The sequence below is a fragment of the Schistocerca cancellata genome, chromosome 2 (assembly GCF_023864275.1).
Source record: "Schistocerca cancellata isolate TAMUIC-IGC-003103 chromosome 2, iqSchCanc2.1, whole genome shotgun sequence".
Classification (NCBI taxonomy): Eukaryota; Metazoa; Arthropoda; class Insecta; order Orthoptera; family Acrididae; genus Schistocerca; species Schistocerca cancellata.
Genome location: NC_064627.1, coordinates 188,120,399 through 188,141,379, shown reverse-complemented (window position 1 = coordinate 188,141,379; position 20,981 = coordinate 188,120,399). Strand labels below are relative to the sequence as shown.

Below are 20,981 nucleotides of genomic sequence, written 5' to 3'. Positions count from 1 at the left end.
AATATATCAAAATATTTCGTTAAAAATTTTTGTCCGCTATTTCCCCCATTAGTGGTCGAGTTTCCATAACCATAAACAGTGAAATAATTTTTTTTTTTATTTCATTGGTTTACCTTTGAAAACACTTTCATCGTGAAATAATTTCGTAGAACTTTCCTTCCCTGTTTCAACCCCTTAGGGGTAGAATTTCGAAAAATCACTTCTTAAATGAGACCTGCGGTATTAGATCAACACCCTCTCCAAATATCAAGTGACTATCTGCAGCAGTTTGGACAGGGCGATGATGTGTCAGTAGGTCAAGACATTGCCTCTATGTATTTGTATAGATATATGCATCTTATATACAAGGGGTATTCGGAAAGTAAATTCTGATCGGCGGTGAAATGGAAACCAGAGTGAAAATCAAATATGTTTTATTTGCAACAGTAAGCTACAACTTCCAGATATTTGTCTACATAATCACCCCTCCAACTGAGACATTTGTTATAGCATTGTACCAACTTTCCAATACCCTCATCATAGAAATCCATGTATGCACCAGAATGTTGTCTTCATAGCCAGTTACGGACTGTATTGTGGGTGATCAAACACTTCCCATCGAAAATGCTGCAGAAGCATCTTCATTGCTCCTACAGAATTATCTTGAAGAAGGAAACACATGACATTTATGTTATATGGGCTGCATAGCTTCAGGTGAAATCTTATCAGGCCCTCGTACTTGGTGGGAGATACTATTTTCTTGGCACCTTCATGTGCTCACTGTGCAATCAGAACTGAAAAGAGTAACATGATGTGATAGACTGGCATACTAGAGACACTGCCCATCACATCTGTGTAAAGTTTCATTGGATTTTTACAGTGGTTTCCATTCTGCGATCGATCGGAACTTCCTTTCCAAACAGCCCTCATAGAAAAATACAATGACGTGAGTAACTTCTCAATTTGGTTTCAGTTGCAGTTTCCAAAAGTAAATATTCAGAAAAACCTTACATTGTGTCTGCACTAAGTGAATAATGCTTGAATGATTTAAAAGAAAAAAATATTGTATTTACAGGACATAAATATTTTATAATCAAAGTTAATGGAACTCATTCAGCCATATTTCCTAGATGAAAAACAAGCATGGAAACATTACAAAACACATGACATTTTCAGCACTTTTTTTAAAAATACATGTTGTAAATATAATGCCATACAAAACAGCACACTAGAATTTTTTTTTTTCAGGAAGACAAGCAATAAAATCTAGTGAAATCCTGTTGTATAGCTGGGTTCTGTGTCGGACATGGTAGCCGATGCACAGTGACCAATTTTCATCCAAAGTGCTGGGTGAGTTCATTCGTTTTTTCAGAAGGGGAAACTGACAAGTTCACAATCTTTTGGCCGGTTAGCGATGAAAGAATCATGGCACACACCCTGCAATATTTCTTAAACAATTTTATGGAAACTATTTGGTAAAAATATTTGATTTTTGCCTTACTTATTTGTCATGTTCATAACGATATGACCACCATTTCATTAATGGTCATAGTTATAGTGATATTTACATGGACATAAGACACTGCAAGACATATGAAAAAGTTTGCAATGAAAATTAGGGATTACAATTATTTTGGGTTGGTTGTGTATTATATAATACACAAGTATTGGAAGAATTTGGGGTCGATAAGAAAACAATTCAAATTATCAAACAGACGCTAACAAACAGTAAGGCCAAAGTTAAATTTATGGGTGAAATTTCAAGGAAGTTCGAAATTAAAACAGGTGTTAGACAAGGTGATGGTTTATCCCCAATCCTCTTCAACTGCGTACTGGAAAAGATATTGAGAATATGGAAAGAAGAACTCAAAGGCACCAAGAATGACATCAGAATTGGAACAAAAAAAGAAAAAATAGAAGTGGACTGTTTAGCTTTTGCAGACGATCTGGCAATAATTACAGAAAACGAAGAAATAGCTCAGAACTACTTGGAGAAACTACAAGAAGTTTCGGCCAGAGCTGGACTGCAGATTTCATTTGAAAAAACCGTGTATATGTCTAATCATAGAAATAACAGGAAAAATCTTATTACTAAATACGGCAATATTAAGAGAGTAGAAAAATTTAAGTATTTAGGTGAAATAATTCAAGTGAATGGTTTAGACAAGAGTGCAAACCAGGCGAGAGCAAGGAAAATGGAATTTGCTTTTCAAAAAACCAAAGACATATATAACAAAAAAAACATTTCGATTCAAGCTAAATTAAGACACTATAAAACTGTCATTAGACCAGAATGCCTGTATGCATCGGAGTGCCTAACTCTTAACAAAAAGGGGGAAATAGAAAACATGGAAAAGAAAGAAAGGAAAATTTTGAGAAAAATATTAGGACCGAGAAAGATTGGTGAAGAGTACAAGCTAAAGAGTAATAAGGAAATATACAAAACTATTGAGAAAGTGAGTGAGGCAATGCGTAAACGCAGACTAACGTTTTATGGTCACCTGTCGAGGATGGATGGAAACAGACTAACAAGAAAAGTGTTTGAACATAGTAACAGGAACGAAAAAACCAACAATAAATGGATACAGATGGTGAAAAAGGATTTGGCCTATTTTAATGTCACCCGTGAGTCAATCAGGGACAGGGAAAAGTTTAGACAAATAGTGAACGAAATTAAGTGTTTTCCAGAAGAAACGAAACTAAAGAATAATAACAGGAAATGGTCGGAAGAGCGGAGGAGGAACCACTCGAAAATGATGAAGAAATATTGGGAAGAGAGAAAAAAAGATCAAAAAGCCGGGCAAGTGAATTGTTGAACGTGGTCCAAAGATGGCCGAAATCGAAAGAAGAAGAAGATAATACACACATCAAAAGAAGTTTTCCATAAACCCAGTTCCCAGAACTCCTGAAGATAGATGTTGACTGTTGATACTGTCACTAAACCTGCCCAAAGATGTAAACAACTATACATGAGCAGTGCCTATTAGACAGAGGGGTTCCAACAGCTGATCAGTTCCAGTCATTACACAGGAAGGAGGTGCATGGTTCACGTTGTCTTTAAGCATGCCTAGATGGTCAGTACCAAGGTTCAATCACGTCTGCATTGTTACTTCGTGCCAGGAAGGGCTCTCAACAAAGGAAGTGACCAGGCATCTCGGAGTGAACCAAAGGCGATGTTGTTCAGACATGAAGGAAACTCTGAGAGACAGGAACTGCAGTGGATGACCACTACCTACGGATTATGACTCGGAGGAATGCTGACAGCAATGCCACCTTGTTGAATAATGCTTTTTGTGCAGCCACAGGATGTGGTGTTACGACACAAACTGTGCGCAGTAGGCTGCACGATGCGCAACTTCACTCACGACGTCCATGGCGAGGTCCATCTTTGCAACCACAACACCATGCAGTGCGGTACAGATGGGCCCAACAACATGCTGAATGGAACGCTCAGGATTGGCATCACGTTCTCTTCATCAATGAGTGTCACATATGCCTTCAACCAGACAATCATTGGAGATGTGTTTGGAGGCAACCCGGTCAGGCTCAATGCCTTAGACACACTGTCCAACGAATGCAGCAAGGTGGAGGTCCCTGCTGTTTTGGGGTGGCATTATGCAGGGTTGACGTACACCGCTGGTGGTCATGGAAGGCGCCATAATGGCTGTACAATACGTGAATGCCATCCTCTGACCGATAGTGCAACCATATAGGCAGCATATTGGCGAGACATCCGTCTTCATGGATGACAATTTGTGCCCCCATTGTGCACATCTTGTAAATGACATCCTTCAGGATAACAACATCGCTCAACTAGAGTGGCCAGCATATTCTCCAGACATGAACCCTATCAAACATGCCTGGGATAGATTGAAAAGGGCTGTTTATGGACGGTGTGACCCACCAACCACTCTTAGGGATCTATGACGAATCACCGTGAGGAGTGGGACAATCTGGACCATCTGGACCAACAGTGCCTTGATGAACTTGTGGGCAGTATGCCGTGACGAATTCAGGCCTGCATCATTGCAAGAGGACTTGCTACTGGGTATTAGAGATACCGGTGTGTACAGCAATCTGGACCACCACCTCTGTCTCTGTATTGTGTTACAACATGCACTGTGTGGTCTTCATGAGGAATAAATAGGGCAGAAATGATGTTAATGTTGTCCCTATTCCAATTTTCTGTACAGGTTCTGGAACTCTTGGAACTGATGTGATGCAAAACATTTTTTGATGTGTGTATATTGTTGCATTTGAAATTTAGCTCAGATTATTTTTTTAAGCTTTGGTGAAGGTCTCAATTCATCACCAGTCTCGAGAAAGTTGACCTGATGTAGCATACTCATTTGTGATCGCGCTGTGCCTGTGATAAAACCAGAGTGAAATGTCCATAATATCCTACCTCATATTTCATAAGTAATAAGAGATATCTAAAAGAGATTTTGGCAAATGATATGTTTATTATGCAAAAATTCATTGTGTGCCATGCTATTCGACTAACTACAGACTTTCAATGAAAGGATTTAATTTTTAAGGGCCACCAATAGCTGGTGAAATGAGAAAATCTGTGAGTTTGGGAACAGCATAATTGAAGGCATTACATGTTATTTTTGTACAGAGGTGTGCTTTTCATAAGCTACTGACCTTACTTTTCCTCAGTTCCTCATTTAATAAACTAATTAATCATTGTCTCAAAATTCTCTCACAATTGTGTCTGCACAATATGTTAGTGATGTGACAGCAAGAGAACTGTATAGGTTTTACTCAAAATTCGCCACTCAGGATGCTTCTCTGAAAGTTATAAACGATTAATAGGCCAAGCATAAATAAATTGCTGCATTTTCAGTGGAATTCTTGTTAGATACTAACCAAAGCATACCACCCCTTCTACATCCAGATTGTGCACTACCTTGGCCCACATACCACTCTCCTCTCCCTCCATGCAAGTATGTAATATTTACAAAAAATGTGAGCTTCAGTTTAGAATGGCAATTCCCATCCAGCACTTGACATTTTCCCTACAGTGCCTGACCCTAATCCCCACCACTATAGCTGTCCCCACACATGCCCTGCTGACTGCACATCTGCCGGCCATGGTATTTTGTGCGGAGTGTACAGAGTGTTTCAGCAGGAACAGTATATGCTTTAGGAGGTGGTAATATAGACAACTTTTACTGAAACACTCTATGTAACATTTGTCCAGTTTTCGTTGGTTACAGAGATAAGTTTGAATTTTGTATGTTGATATGCCAGTTGCTTTGTGTTTATTTGTGACTGTCATTTTTGTTTTGATTTTGAAGTTGTGCTGGTGTTTACATAATTGAATTTTTCAACTTTAATTATGATTGTGATCTGTTGGCCAATTCTACTATATTAAGTATTCTATACATATTTACAGATGCTGAGTTTGCTGATATGGTATTTGTGTATGGGTTTTGAAATGTAGAGAATACAGTAGACAATTTCCTAACTGCAGCATACCCAATTAAGAGTGTTTATTCATGTTTTCACTACACTGTGTGGAACTGGTGCAATGCCCAGGAGTCATCTGAAGGTGCAGATTAACATTGTGTGGTAGAATGTGGTCCTTCAACAAGCACAGATTGAATTTTTACATGTACTGGTGTTCCACATAAATTCTCTCTCTCAACATATCCTGAACTCTCGCATTCTGGCTTCAGCTTCCGCTAACCTGCTCCCACTGCCTCCCTTTTCCTTTTCCTTTCTCTCGTTTGTCCACACCACTCTTACCTCCCTCCAATGTGCCCCCCTCTCTCTCTCTCTCTCTCTCTCTCTCTCTCTCTCTCCGCCTCCCTCCTTCCTCCCCCTTCCCCCTCCGCATTCTGCTCCCCCTCACTTTCCCCCATCCCTCTCTCATCCTACAGAACTTTTTGCTTTACTCTTTTCATCTTCTACAGCCAGGGAGTCTTTTGACATAAAACCTACCTCTTTCTCACTGCCCTCTCCTTGCCTCCTTCCTTACCTTCCCCACCCCCAACACTTCAAGCAGCTGCTTTCAGTAATTGAGTATCAATAATAAGTCTTTCTGTGGCCAGGTAGTGTTCATTTCAGTGTCTGTGTAATTGTGTGTGTGAATATGTGTAAATTGGTTAGAAAAACAGCTTGTACTCAAAAGTTAGTGTGAATGTTGTTTTCTGTTACATGTTTTTGTGCTCCATGCATCAGTCTGCGATAGGTGGGTGGTTGCCTTTCCCTTGTTGTATGTATTGCTCCATCCAAGTATTTCCATTATTATCATACATACAAGTGTATGGACAGACATTGCATGTGGGCATCCTGTATCCTTATTATTTACAGTGGATTCAGGAGGAGATGAAGGTAGGCAACTGAAATTTTGTCATTGGTTAGTTGCAAATCGCTGCGGAATTCCATTAATATCCTTTATTAGTGATGCAGCACTCATTTGTGAAAGAAACTGTAATACTTGTAACTAATACTGGTGGTCCACCAAAAACCCACTGTGTTTTGAGGAGAAACATTTTCAAGAATCCTTTGTGAAAGTATGGTGTGGTATGCTAGACAGTTGTGTTGCTATCCCATTGTTTAACAATATTAGAGAAGGAAAGTTACTACTCACCATATAGTGGAGATGCTGAGTTGCGATAGGCAAGAGAATCACACAATTATAGCTTTTGGCCATTAAGGCCTTTGTCAGCCATTGACACACACACACACACACACACACACATGCAACTTGCACACACGTCTGCAGTCTCAGACAGCTGAAACCACACTGCGAGCAGCAGCAGCAGTGCATGATGGGAGTGGTGACTGGGTGGGGGTAAGGAGGAGGCTGGGGCGGGGAGAGGGAGGGATAGTATGGTGGGGGTGGCAGACAGTGAAATGCTGCAGTTTAGACGAAGGGCAGGAGAGAAGGTGGGGAGGGGGGGGGGGGGGGGAGTAAGTAGCGAAAAGGAGAGAAATGAAAACAAATGAAAAGACTGGGTGTGGCAGTGAAATTACAGCTGTGTAGTGCTGGAATGGGAACAGGGAGGGGGTTGGATGGGTGAGGACAGTGACTAACGAAGGTTGAAGCCAGGAGGGTTATGGGAACATAGGATGTATTGCAGGGAAAGTTCCCATCTGTGCAGTTCAGAAAATCTAGTGTTGGTGGGAAGGATCCATATGACACAGGTTGTGAAGCCGTCATTGAGATGAGGGATATCATGTTTGGCAGCATGTTCAGCAACAGGGTGGGCCACTTTGGCCACAGTTTGTCATTGGCCATTCATGCGAACAGTCAGCTTGTTGTTTGTCATGCCTACATGGAATGCAGCACAGTGGTTGCAGCTTAGCCTGTAAATCACATGACAGGTTTCACAGGTAGCCCTGCCTTTGATGGGAGTGACTGGACTGGAGTAGGTGGAGGTAGAAGGATGTATGGGACAGGTCTTGCATCTAGGTCTATTACAGGGGTATGAGCCATGATGTAAGGGCTCGAAAGCAGAGGTTGTATAAGGGTGGACAAGTATATTTTGTAGGCTCGGTGGATGGCGGAATACCACTGTAGGGAGGATGGGAAGGATAGTGGGCAGGACATTTCTCATTTCAAGGCACGATGAGAGGTAATCATGTGTGTGTGTGTGTGTGTGTGTGTGTCTGTTGCTGACAAAGGCCTTAATGGCCAAAAGCTATAATTGTGTGACACTTTTTGCAAACAGGATCTCTGCTATATGGTGAGCAACAACTTTCCTTCTCTAATATTGTTACATTCCATCCTGGGTTTTCCATGGTTTGATTTTTACCCCATTATTTGAAATTTCTTGAGAATGGGCTTCTATCATTATTGGAAGAGGTTTCTTTCATGCAAAAGACGGATATGTTTTTCCAGCTTAGAATTTTTATTTGAACTAATCTACACTACCACCTAAAATATTTACTATACTTCCTGAAACATCCAATATATTAATACTGAAGAGCCCCAGAAGGACAAGTTGAGAGCTGGGAAGCTACATGAAATCATCAGTAAATTTGTTGACAGTTTCAAGTTCCCTCCATTGTGAATCATATTGAAAGTCCATCTATTTACTAGGCAAAAATTTAACTTTCTGTTGGGCTACAATAGTCTTTCTGAGTGATTTGTGGCTTAAGGACTTTCTACAAGTTATCAAAATCCAAATTATCGGGATTCAAATTATGACAGTTGAAACTAAGCACATGGATATTTGAGTATGGCTACATACTGTTCTGGAACATACAAATGGTCATGTTTCTTGATTTTTTCTTTATTATACCTAAATCTCAACCATTGGGAAGAAAGAAATGGCATTTAATGAAAAAATAATGCATCACTTTTTTGAAGCATCTCTGCTTAGGCACACCCTCAGTGCTACTTTCACTGGAACTACTTATGAAATTTCTTCAGGAAACAGCACAGTCTTTGGAAGTGGATATAATGTGAACACTTTGTTGTAAGCTCATCCTGTGTCAGAACTGAACACAGATGCATAGTACCATGCCACATCATTGTGATTCCATCTAACAATTGGAACAAAAACCATATGAGTTGCTCTCTGACATTATTTCTGTAATAGTTGAAGGCTTCAATGCCCCAGTATCTCCAAATGAGGCAATTTATGTTGACCCCAGACAAGTCCATCAATGCTATAAAATGTGTACAAAAAATTCTGGACTAGACGTGGTTTCTGGAATCATCAGTCCAAAAGTAAAATAGTTGACCAACAGTCCAATTCTGAATGTACTGCAAATACTGCAGCTGTACACCTTCCGTGCCACAAATTCAGCTCACTTTTGACCTCCTACCATGTTTAGCTGATAATTACTGTGGTAATGTGTAGGAGTGGACATCAGTTTCACACCCATGTAGCTTTCACTAATGAAGCCTTTCATTAAACAGCCCAATTAACTTGTTTGGGATTATGTAAATTTTAATGCCACAGTTATAAGACTATCAGCAATGATATGCATTGTGAACAGTTTTTTAATTGGCATGTATTTGCATCCATACAAACAAATTTAATGAGTATACCGTATTTGTAAGAGACAACCTCCTGCATATATCAGAACATGGCCTTTTTGTTTTTTGTTGGAGATGTGTGCTCAATGTGAATTTGAGTAACAGTTTCCTAATTGTTTCCAGAACATCAGCAACCTTGTTTTGGCTGCCAGCAATTATCTTAGGTTAGAACCTTTAACTGAAGGGTTTCCTTACCAATATTGCTTACCTTATTTTGATACTTCTGTGCTTTTCCATTTTACATAAAAGTTTGTCTGATCATTATCTTGTAGAGAGTCTGTTAAGAAAAGGGAAAGAGAAACTTAAATTCTTTATGCAGCAGTGAACTGTACTGGTGTCTCGCACTGTATCCCTCACAACCTCATTGTCTTACAGTATCAGTATTTCATTTATTTTCCAACCTATTATTATTTGTGTGATACAGTGTTCCTGATGATTTTTGGAGCTGGTGATTCTTGCAATGTCTGACTTATAGGACTTGAAATTCTTGATCGACAGCTGAGAAAACATTTATGAAAACTTCTGAAACAAGCAGCCGATTGAAATGGTACACTGGTTAAAACATTGACCCCACATCTGGGGCACTGGTATTCAGTTCCCTGTATGGCCATCCAGAATTAGCTTTTCCATTCTTTTCTTAATTGTTGTAAGGCAAATTTCACATTCATTATTCAGAAAAGGACATGATAAATTTCCTTCTCCATCTTTCCCAAAACCCATCTGTTGGCTCCACCTCTGATGACCTGATTATCAGCAAATACTAAATGTCTGCCCCCTGTGAGACCTACATTCCCAACACGGACATGTCCGTGAAGTTTTGAAGTAGTAGTCACAAAATTTGGCAGGTAACATGGAGCTGTTGCGATGTACAGCTTGGCATACATAAATGAATTCATCTTTTGCAAGCAGTCTTTCCATTCAAATCACAATCTTTTCAAGTCTCACAGGAGGCGTGCCAGAGATAAGCCCCAGCAGTTGCACTATCCTCTGTGTCCTCGGTGGGTCAGATGGATAGAGCGTCTGCCATGTAAGCAGGAGATCCTGGGTTCGAGTCCCGGTGGGGGCACACATTTTCAACTGTCCCCGTTGACTTATATCAACGCCTGTATGCAGCTAGGGGTACTCATTTCATTGTAATGTCATTCTAACGAGCTCCATGGACACCTATGGTATCTGTTCTTTTGGACATGATTAAAAAAATATCATTTCTCAGTGCAGAAAGTGTAGACCTCTTTAGTAACAAGGTAAGATCGTTTCTATTGTTTTAATCCCAAGACAACATTATTCACACACTTTTTGTGTTATTGATCATTAGTTTTAAATAGTTAGGCTTATGTCAGTCAAATAATTCAAATTCGTCCTACTTCTGCTCAGCTATTTTAATTTTTGTTTCAGGGTTTCAAGGTTTTTTTCTTCATAGCATGTGGTGTCTATTTACTGTACCTGGTGTGCCTCATATTGAGGGCATACAGTGAACTTCGTGCCATGCCTTATTTTGGTAAGTTGTTCCTTGTAACTTAAGTAGTTCCTCCAGTTTCATTAATTCCTGTTTGCTAACCCAACATACTATAACAAAGGACTCCCTGATTTTAAAATTAAATAACGTGAAAAAAAAAGACTGCTAGAAGAATGTAAATGGCCATGTTTATTGTGGAAGGTCTAAGAATTTTATACAGAAGTTTTGAAGTAGTAGTCACAAAATTTGGTAACATGGGGCTGTTGCGATGTACAGCTTGGCATACATAAATGAATTCATCCTGTGCAAGCAGTCTTTCCATTCAAATCACAATCTTTTCAAAATGTCCACTGCTTGCAGTAAGGAGGTGACACAAACAAACAATGAAATTTGGCATCACATCTTGTAGCATGTCAATGGAAAGGGATTCAGCTGTCACACAGACTGTTAGTTAGTTTGTCCAGTGCAGTGGGATAGTTCTGGTAGGCAATGTCTTTCAATGTACCCCAAAAAAGTAGTCACAAGGAGTCAGATTGGGTGAACATGGAAGCCAGTCCACACCTGTGCCATTGAATTTGGCTTAATCCATGTTAGTAATGCCCCGTCTTCCAAGGACCACTCGGTACCTGGTCGGTCCTCCCAAAAGTTCCTGTGTGGCAACAAATTGTTCAAAAATTTCCACTTAGGGCCAATAATGCCTCTGCTGTATCCCACGCCCCAAACAGAAACACTTCACACAAAACACCAGTTTTGCTTGTTCACTACCATTCAGGTGGAAGCGTGTGTCATCTGCGAGCGTGAGCTAACATCAGATCCTTCATTATTAATTACTAGCAGCAGTGCCTGGCATTGCCCAGGATGTTTAATATCTGCCACACTAAGTGATTGGCCCTGAGTCTTGTTGATTCTCAGAGTGGATGCAAGCCATGTGGGAAACTGCAATAGCTTTAAATCAAAGGCCATATTTGAGTTACTGGGTGTCAATGGAATGCAATGAATGAATACATCTTCACGTACAAAATTCATAAATATCGGGTTCTAGGTTTCTGGTTCTGATTTTTGCAAATATGCAAGGTGTGTAAGAAAATTAATGGAACTGACTGACAACAGTGCAAACAATCTGGCAGTGCAGTGTTGTTCTACTTGTGTAGACTGGTCTGTTCATCTCTTCCAGATGCTTAGTCTGAGTTTCAGCTGTGTACAACTATCCTGATTTTTGAGAGTGACCTCAATGAAATTGTTTTTTTGTTGTGTGTTACGAAAATGGAGCAGAGGAATTTAAAGCAATGTTAGGCTAACAAGGTTTGTGGTAAACTTGGGGACTCCACGAGTGTGATGTTTGAAAAGTTGAAGCAGGCCTATAGGGAACGTTCCTTATTAAGAGGACAAGTTTTTTGCTGGCAAAAATCATTTTTGCAAGGCCAAGAACAAGTTGAAGATGAACCTTGCTTAGGGAAACCACCGACTTCAAAAACCAACAAAAATGTCAAATGTGTGCGTGATCTTGTAAGACAATTCCTCCAGTACAAACTGTCAACCAAGCATTTTACAAAGATGTCCTTGAAAGATTCAGGAAAAGGGTGGATCGATTGAGACTGCACATGCAGATAAGTGGGTGCTGCATCATGACAACATTCCATGTCACAAGTCACTTCCATCATAGAATTTTTGACCTCAAAGGGCATTCCTGTTGTGAATTTTAAAATTTTCCCGGCGAATTGACTGTTCAAACAAATTTCGGGCTTGCAGCCGGTCGTCGTTCAATACTTCGCACGATATTTCAACTGGGCACCTGCCAGTCATCTTCAGGTGAGCCGTCGCAGACTGGCGAAAACGTCCTCCGTTCCACAATATATAGCGTACTGTAACTATTCTGCGCATGCTTCGAAAACTTGATAGTTGAACCACACTGCCCGCCAGCAGTGCCCTCACCGGTGGAATAGCGGAACTCAGCCGCCCTCTGCGTTGCTGTTTGCCACGGCAGTTGACGCACTCTGTCGTCTTCTATTTGAGCAAAGTGTGGAGATGATGGGATTCCATGCACTGTCTAGCTGGTAGCCGCTGTCATGGTTTAGCAAATTTTCCACCAGTCATATTTCTACGGATTCTTTAATAATGGAGTCCCAGAAAGACGTTGCTGTGGACAAAATCATTGTTTTCTCATACTCCATTGAATGTCCAGTAGAAATACAATGTTCAGCAATAGCAGACTTGCTTGGCTGCAAAAGGCGGGTGTAACGTTGATGTTCAGTGCAGCATTCTTTCACGGTGCGTGTGGTTTGACCTATGTAAGCCATACCACATTGGCATGGTATCTGGTAAATTCCGGCCTTTCGTAGTAACAGATTGTCCTTAACTGATCCCACAAGGTCCGCAATCTTCGATGGAGGGCGGAAAACCACTTTTACCTGAAATTTTCGGAGGATTCTTGCTATTTTGAACGAAGTGTTGCCAATGAAAGGAAGAAAAGCTAAAGATTGTTCTGGCATGTTCTCCTCTTTATTCTCTTCCTGCTTCTTAGTTTTAACTGTTAGTGCCCTGTTAATCTGCCAGATGGAATACCCATTTTCGCTGAATACTGTCTTTAGATGGGCAATTTCATGAGGTAAGCTATCTAGATCTGAGACAGTATAAGCTCTATAAACAAGTGTTTTAAACAAACTCATGGTTTGCGATGGGTGATGGCAACTCGATGCTTGCAGGTACAAATCAATATGAGTGGGTTTCCGGTAAACTGAATGCCCTAGAGAACCATCATTCTTCCTTCGAACCAGGACATCCAAGAAAGGCAAACAACCATCTTTCTCTATTTCCATGGTGAACAGGATGTTGCTATGAATGGAGTTGAGGTGATGTAGAAACTCTATTAATTTATCTTCTCCATGAGGCCACACTATGAAAGTGTCATCCACATACCGCCAAAAAACTGTTGGCTTCAGGGCAGCTGATTCAAGCGCTCTCTTCAAAATACTCCATAAAAAGGTTGGCCACCAAAGGAGACAGGGGGCTACCCATGGTGACACCGTCAGTCTGTTCAAAATATTTTTTTGACGCATGCGCAGAATAGTTACAGTACGCTATATATTGCGGAACGGAGGACGTTTTCGCCAGTCTGCGACGGCTCACCTGAAGATGACTGGCAGGTGCCCAGTTGAAATATCGTGCGAAGTATTGAACGACGACCGGCTGCAAGCCCGAAATTTGTTTGAATGGCATTCCTGATGTTCCACAGCCCCCCCCCCCCCCAATTCATCTAATATAAATGCTCGTGTTTTTTCTTTTCCTACAATTGAGAAGCGTCTTAAAAGGATCTCATTTTGGGGTTCTGGAGAACATTCAAAAGAATGTGACTGACTTGTTATAAATGCCCTACCAATTGAAGCCTTTCAGCACTGCTACCAAGGCAAGAATAGTGAATCTGCCAGTATGTAGCTGCTGAAAGGGACAAGATTGTTGTTTCAAAAAAAATAAAAGATTTGATAGATAAAAAATCAGTCTCATTACTTTTCTCACACACCTCATTCACCAATTTCACACCAAAAGTTTAGTAATAACAATTATGTCATAGATTATGCTTTGATTCCTTTTTAAATTACAAATTAAAGTAATACAACTGTAATGTGTAATGTACTTTTCAAGGGATTGTGTAATGTACCTTTCAAGATATTTATGTCCGGAAATACTTGGTTTCCATGCTAGAGACCATTTATTCAATCATACTTTGCTACAGAGACTGATATCTAATGGGCACTGTACCATGCAGCCACAGTTCCAGTATCCATGGTTTCCTCCTAGATGATGATACTGTTCCTCATACATCATGCCCAAACTTACTCTCCTCCCATATTAATTGGCAACATTGTGTCCAATTCACTTCTCTTGCTGACTCATCTGGTGGTGGCTGTGCTACGGCATTGTACACTATGTTCTGTATTCAAATCTAGAGCTTGCTGACAAAGTGTTTGCTTACAGAAAGGCAACGGGCAGCGGACAGCAAGGATGTATCAGGAGACCTGTCCCTGCCAGCAACCCCAGCATTAAATGTTTGCAACAGGGTTTTGCCATTTGTCTGAGACAGGGTCATTTCCGAAAGTAGGAAATCATGAAAGACATACCCATAATGTTCAGACACAAAGCTTGGAAGAAAATGTGATTAAGACTGTGGAATGCGACTGCCATGTCAGTAACAGGCAGTCGGGCTGCCAGTGTGGGGTAAGCCAGATGACCATGTGGAACATTCTCCATGACAATTGTTACTGCCCTTATCATGTACAGTGTGTGCAGGTCTTACAAGTGACAGACTTTCCACATCACGAGCAGTTTTGTCACTGTTTCTTCACCAGGCAACCACAATATTGGGATTTGTGTCATCCATCCTATTCACAGGTGAGACCACCTTTACGCAGAGTGGTATCTTCCAACATTAATAACAGTTATCTGTGGGATACTATGAAGATCCCCCATGGTATGGTGGTAGTGAATCATCAGCATCGATGCGACTGGAATCTGTGGACCAGGATAATTGGCAACCGTATTTTGGGACGTCTTCCTTCCACATCGTCTAAAATGCCGGAACTATTGGTGTTTCTTGCGGGTGACTTTGCCTCCCCTGCTGGAAGAAGTGCCATTGATCATTTGAAAGGTTTAGCCCAGTTTGCCATTAATGTCCTGACACATCTCAATAGTGTCATCCCTAGTCGATGGACCAGGTGAGGGGTTCCAGTTGCATGGCCTGCTCGTTCACCGGATCTCAGCCCATGCACTTTCTGGTTATGGGGCCATCTCCAAAGTATCATGCATAAAGAGCCCATTCCAGATGTGGAGACACTGGAGCAGTGTATTAATGCTGCCTTTGACATTGTTCGGATGCAACCTGGCTGAGTGAACATGTGAGATAAGAACATGCTACGGTGTACACGTGCATGCCTTGAGGCATGTGAAAACCATTTTCAACACATACTGTAACTGTGGCTGCATGGTATAGTGCATATAAGGCCACAGTCTCTGTAACAATGTAGGATTGAATAAATGGTCTGTAGTGTGGAAAACATGTGTTTCCAGACATAAGTTCATTAGACCTCTTTTGTTCTGTATTCTTTCATCAATCAATCACCCTGTATATGAGTCTGGTTTGCAGAGACAGGCATTTGCCACACAGCAACAAATGACCTGGTAACTTTGGATTTTGAATGGAAACGTGTAGACTGTTTCTCAGTATTGAAAGCTTGCTGGAGCACTTCAAACCAGTCTACTGTAATCCTTCAGATGGATATTCTCAGATGTTGCTAAATAAGTTCAGAAAGTATGATGACATTTTCAGAAATAACTACAGTTATATGGGGCGGCCACACTGTCTGTTTGATTTTGTTGACGAACTTATGAATGGTTTTCTCATCCTTTTGGAACTTAATCATGTTTGAAAACTATACCTTGTTGCTGCAATACTTTGTTCTAACCTGTGATATTGCAGTACCATAAACTCTTTGTTATTCAATGTAATACTTCTACATCTACATCTATACTCTGCAAACCACTGTGAAGTGCATGACAGAGGTTAAATTTCCATTGTTATTATGGCTTTTTCCCGATCCATTTCCATATGATGTGCAAGAACAGTGATCACTTTAATGACTGTGCACACCCTGTAATTAGTCTAATCTTGTCTTGATTCCTGTGGGAGTGACAAGTACAGGGTTGTAATATATTCTTAGGTTCAACACTTAGGTTGGTTCTAAAAATTTTCTGTCTTCATGGAATAATTTTCATTTGTCTTCAAGTGTCTGCCTATCCAGTTCTTTCTTCGTGACACTCTCCTGTGTGTCAAACAAACTTGTGACCATATTTGCTACCCTTCTTTTATCCATTCATTATCCCTTGTTAGTCCTATTTGGTACAGGTCTCACACACTAGAGCATTATCGTAGGATGAGTCATATTAATGTTCGGTATGCAGTGTCCTTTGTAGACTGATTACATTTTTCTAGTATTCTACCAGTTAACCACAACCTGCCACCTGCTTAACCTCCAACTGACTGTTCCATTTCATATCCCTACAGGTATTTGTATGGACTGGTTGCTTCCAGTTGTGACTCTTTGATAAAAAAGTGTGAGGTTACTGTTAATATTATCTGCAATGTCATTAATATAGAACATGAATAGCAATGGCCCCAACACACTTCCCTGGGACCCACCTGAAGTTACTTCCACATCTGATGATGACTCTCCATCCGCAAGCGACGTCGCCATGCACGTCGCCTAGGCATTGCTGTGGCACGTTAATACAAGTAAACGCCCAGCGAGACACCCAGAGCTTTCTGTGTTCTCCCTACCAAAACATCCTCAATCCAGTCACAAATTTTGCTTGATACCCCCAACATGATTTCAACTAGTTCCTTCGGTACCCTTATATCTTTTCATGTTTGAAAGTTGGAATACATTGCTCTGGGCCTTGGAGTGCAATTTATAGGCACTACGCTACATGTTGTGATTATAGTGCTATCTGTCGGTAGATTTTGTAACTACTATTTTGAAACTGCTGTATAAAATTCTTAAAGCTTTCACAGTAAACACACCATTTGTTGCATTCTTCTATCTGTCTTTATTTTCATGTTGCCTACATTTATAATGAGAGTCCTTTGTTGGACACTACACTTCATCAGCAGTAAGGCCTATCTTGTAACAACAGTAAAGTAGTCACAAGTATGGAAACCTGCAAAAAAGATCTGTGAAACGCGAAACCTGAAAAAAATAATTGATTATTTATAAAACAATAAAAATCTATATGTGTGTAATATCTTATATAATTCCAATTATTCAGGAATGTCTTCTGTTCTTAATTAACACACATGGTAGTGGAGATACTTCAAACTATGCACCTTTGTAGATTACACTACATTTCACCATTCACCATTTACTATTTTATAATTGTTTCATGCAACCTTTACCAGTTTGCTTTTGCTAGCTGTCATAAGGTGTGTCACTGGTCCTCTGTTTTTGTTCCAGATATGCGGCTCAAATTTTTGACATTGTTGATGCTTATTGTCTTGGCAGTAAGTCTTACAATAACTGTACTTAGATTTGGAGTCGGTATACTGGAAGATAATTTTGTCGCAGAATTATCTACCAACTACAAGAATTCTGCAGAATTTATGTCATTTTATGGCCTCCTCAATTTCTATTTGTATACAATGGCATATGTGTATTCTCCTTCAAAAGGAACAATATTTGGTAATTATGTAACCATAAAATATCCTTAAAGTGTAGCTAATTTGAACAGTGTAATATGTTTGTCTAATGAGATGTTTTTTTCATTGCAGAATCTCCCATTACCAAAGATAATCCAGCATTTTCCATGATAAATGACTCTGATGAGGATGTTATTTATGGATCTGATGAGGAAAGTAGAAGACCACTTAATCGTTGCAGAAATGATGATGACAGTGATTGATTGAGAATTTTTTACTGCTATTTGATTATTACCTGAGGACTGTTGTATTAAATAAATTGTTTTTATGTAAAACAAATACTAATGTAGTTTGTGTTATTTTTCTAATCCCTCCACATCAAAAAAAAGGTATCTCAATGGTTTATACTGTTAAACACTGATAAGCTTTGTCTTGTGGTGCGTTTTAAAGTAAAATTTCCTTCTACAAAAATGAGATTAAGGGTAGAAGACTTGTTTAACAAAACAACATAGTATTAAAAATTAAGCTACATGCAGGACTGTTGCTAAAAACTTACAATTATGTAACTGAGCAACTTCTTTTCTTTGCTGATTGTGAATCTCCAAGCACTGTTGAAAAATTGTTTGCCTCCACTTAGCATCTTCATGGAAAGGCTCTCCAAAATAAACATTAAAGTATTTTTATTTTTATTTGATTGTATCTATTTAACATCAGCAACACATACATGAACAAAAAATGACAAACAAAATCTTGGGAAAGGGTTGCCTTATTTTCTTCACCTTAACCTAGCTCTTATTTAAGCTTATGCACTTGGTGTGTGTTCTATTTAACACCAGTGTAATTTAGTGTCATTCAACCATAGCAGTGTAATGTATTACAGGATCATGTTTTAAGAATTGTATCAGTTGTTAATTAGAGAACTACCTGCAGAGATTCCTTCAAAAAACTTGCAATTTTGGCAACAACAATGTAGGAAAAGATAGAATGCTACTTACCTTAAAGAAGACATGTCAAGTTGCAAACAGGCACAATTAAGACACCCACATAAAGTCTTATTCAGTAAAAGAGAAACACATATGCCCACCATCCACACACACAGACACATACACTAGCAAGCACATTCCATGCACACATGACTGCCAACTCCAACATCTCGGGTTGTAATGCAATATCACATGGGATGCAAGCAGCAATGTGGAGGGGGTGGGGAAGGGCAAGTGGAAGGGGAAGAGATAGTTGTGTACAAGTGGGGAGAGAGATGAATGCTGTCTGGTGGAGTGTGCAGGGACTAGACTGCCAACAGGCACAGCCTCAGGAGGCATAAGGTGTATGAGGAGTGAGGTAGTGGGTTTGGAGTCTGAAGGATGTTGGGAAAGGTAGTGTTGAACAGCAATAAGACCATGGGCATGAGGGATGTTGGTGTATGGGGAGGTGAGATCAACTATGACGAGTGGGATTGGGATGGTGGAGAGTCGGTGAAGGATGTGGTTGGTGTCTTTGATGTGGGAAGCTAGATTACAGGTAATTGGTTGGAGGTGTTGGGCAGTGAGGGCCAAAATTCTTCTGTTTGGGGCACAATAACCAGCCACAGTGGGGAATACAGTAATGTTGGGTTTGTGGATTTTGGGGAGCATGTAGAAGGTTGGTGTGTGGGGTGTTGTAGGGGTGAGGAGGGAAATGGATTCAGGGGAGATGTTCTGAGAAAGGTCTAAGGGTTTAAACAGGGACTGGAGTTTGTCAAAACTGAAGGGGATCACTGCTGTCCTATTATATGGAATTACCGGCTATAAGCAAAAATGTGTATCGCCAGGATTCAAACTCAGGATCTCATGCTTACTAGGCAGGTGTGTTAACCACTGCGCCATCTGGGACACAGCGTTATCACAACAGCGCAAACTATCTCGGCATGGCTCAAGGCTGATTCACATTCCCACCAAGTTCCACCTATCTGCAGACCGTCATTTTACTCATGGTTCACTGCTCTGAGATTCCCACAGGAGATTGGATGTATTTGTGCATCCACACTGAAGAAAGTGGATCCATTGGCCAGATAGGCATATCAGCTATATGAATACGGACATGTCCGAAAGATCAGACACCACACATTCATATAACTGGAGTTTGTGGATCCACTGCCCAGCTAGGCTTATCAGTTATATGAATGCAAACATATCTGAAAGGCCACACCCTCATATACACACATCAAAAAAATTTTTGCATCACGTCGGTTCCGAGGGTTCCGGAACCTGTACAGAAAATTGCAATAGAGATCAACACAAACATCAATTCAGACCTTTCTATTCCTCATGAAAACCACATATTGTGTGCTGTACAACCACACAGCGAGACCTACAGAGCTGGTGGTCCAGATTGCTGTACACACCGGTACCTCTAATACCCAGTAGCACGTCCCCTTGCATTGATGCATGCCTGTATTCATTGTGGCATACTATCTGCAAGTTGATCAAGGCACTGTTGGTCCAGATTGTCCCACTCCTCAACGGCGATTCAGCATAGATCCCTCAGAGTGGTTGGTGGGTCACGTCGTCCATAAACAGCCCTTTTCAATCTATCCCAGGCATGTTTGATAGGGTTCATGTCTGAAGAACACGTTGGCCACTCTAGTCGAGCGATGTCATTATCCTGAAGGAAGTCATTCACAAGATACGCACTATGGGGCCACAAATTGTCATCCATGAAGACGAATGCCTCGCCTATATGCTGTCTATATGGTTGCACTATCAGTCGGAGGATGGCATTCATGTATTGTACAGCCGTTACAGCGCCTTCCATGACCATCACCGCTGCGCGCCAGCCCCACATAATGCCATCCAGGGAACCTCCACCGTGCTGCGCTCATGGGACAGTGTGTTTAAGGCATTCTGCCTGACCGCGTAACCTCCCAACACATCTCCAACGATTGTCTGGTTGAAAGTATATGTGACTCTCATTGGGGAAGAGAACGTGATGCCAATTCTGAGCGGTCCATTGAGCATGTTGTTGGGCCCATATGTACCATGCTGCATGGTGTTGTGGTTGCAAAGCCATGGACGTCGGGAGTGAATTTGCACATCAGGCAGCCTGTTGCGCACAGTGTGAGTCATAACATGACGTCCTGTAGCTGCTTGAAAAGCATTATTCAACATGGTGGCGTTGCTGTCAGGGTTCCTCCGAGCCATAATGCATAGGTAGCAATCATCCACTGCAGTAGTAGCCCCTGGGTGGCCTTAGTTAGGCATGTCATCAACAGTTCCTGCCTCTCTGTATCTCCTCCATGTCCGAACAACATCACTTTGGTTCACTCTGAGACGCCTGGACGCTTCCCTTGTTGAGAGTCTGTCCTGGCACAAAATAACAATGCG

The 20,981-nt window shown here is 40.8% G+C and overlaps 1 protein-coding gene across 1 annotated transcript in view; it reads left to right on the top strand.

Moving 5' to 3' along the window:
* Nucleotides 1–17,960, top strand: part of LOC126144361 (transmembrane protein 181) — a 233,961-nt gene extending 216,001 nt beyond the window's left edge. The window contains exons 11-13 of the mRNA XM_049915486.1: nucleotides 10,376–10,478; nucleotides 17,438–17,662; nucleotides 17,752–17,960. Coding sequence (XP_049771443.1) covers nucleotides 10,376–10,478; nucleotides 17,438–17,662; nucleotides 17,752–17,882 — 459 coding nt within the window. The 3' untranslated portion in view covers nucleotides 17,883–17,960. The remainder of the gene's footprint in view (nucleotides 1–10,375; nucleotides 10,479–17,437; nucleotides 17,663–17,751) is intronic.
* Nucleotides 17,961–20,981: the final 3,021 nt, after the last annotated feature.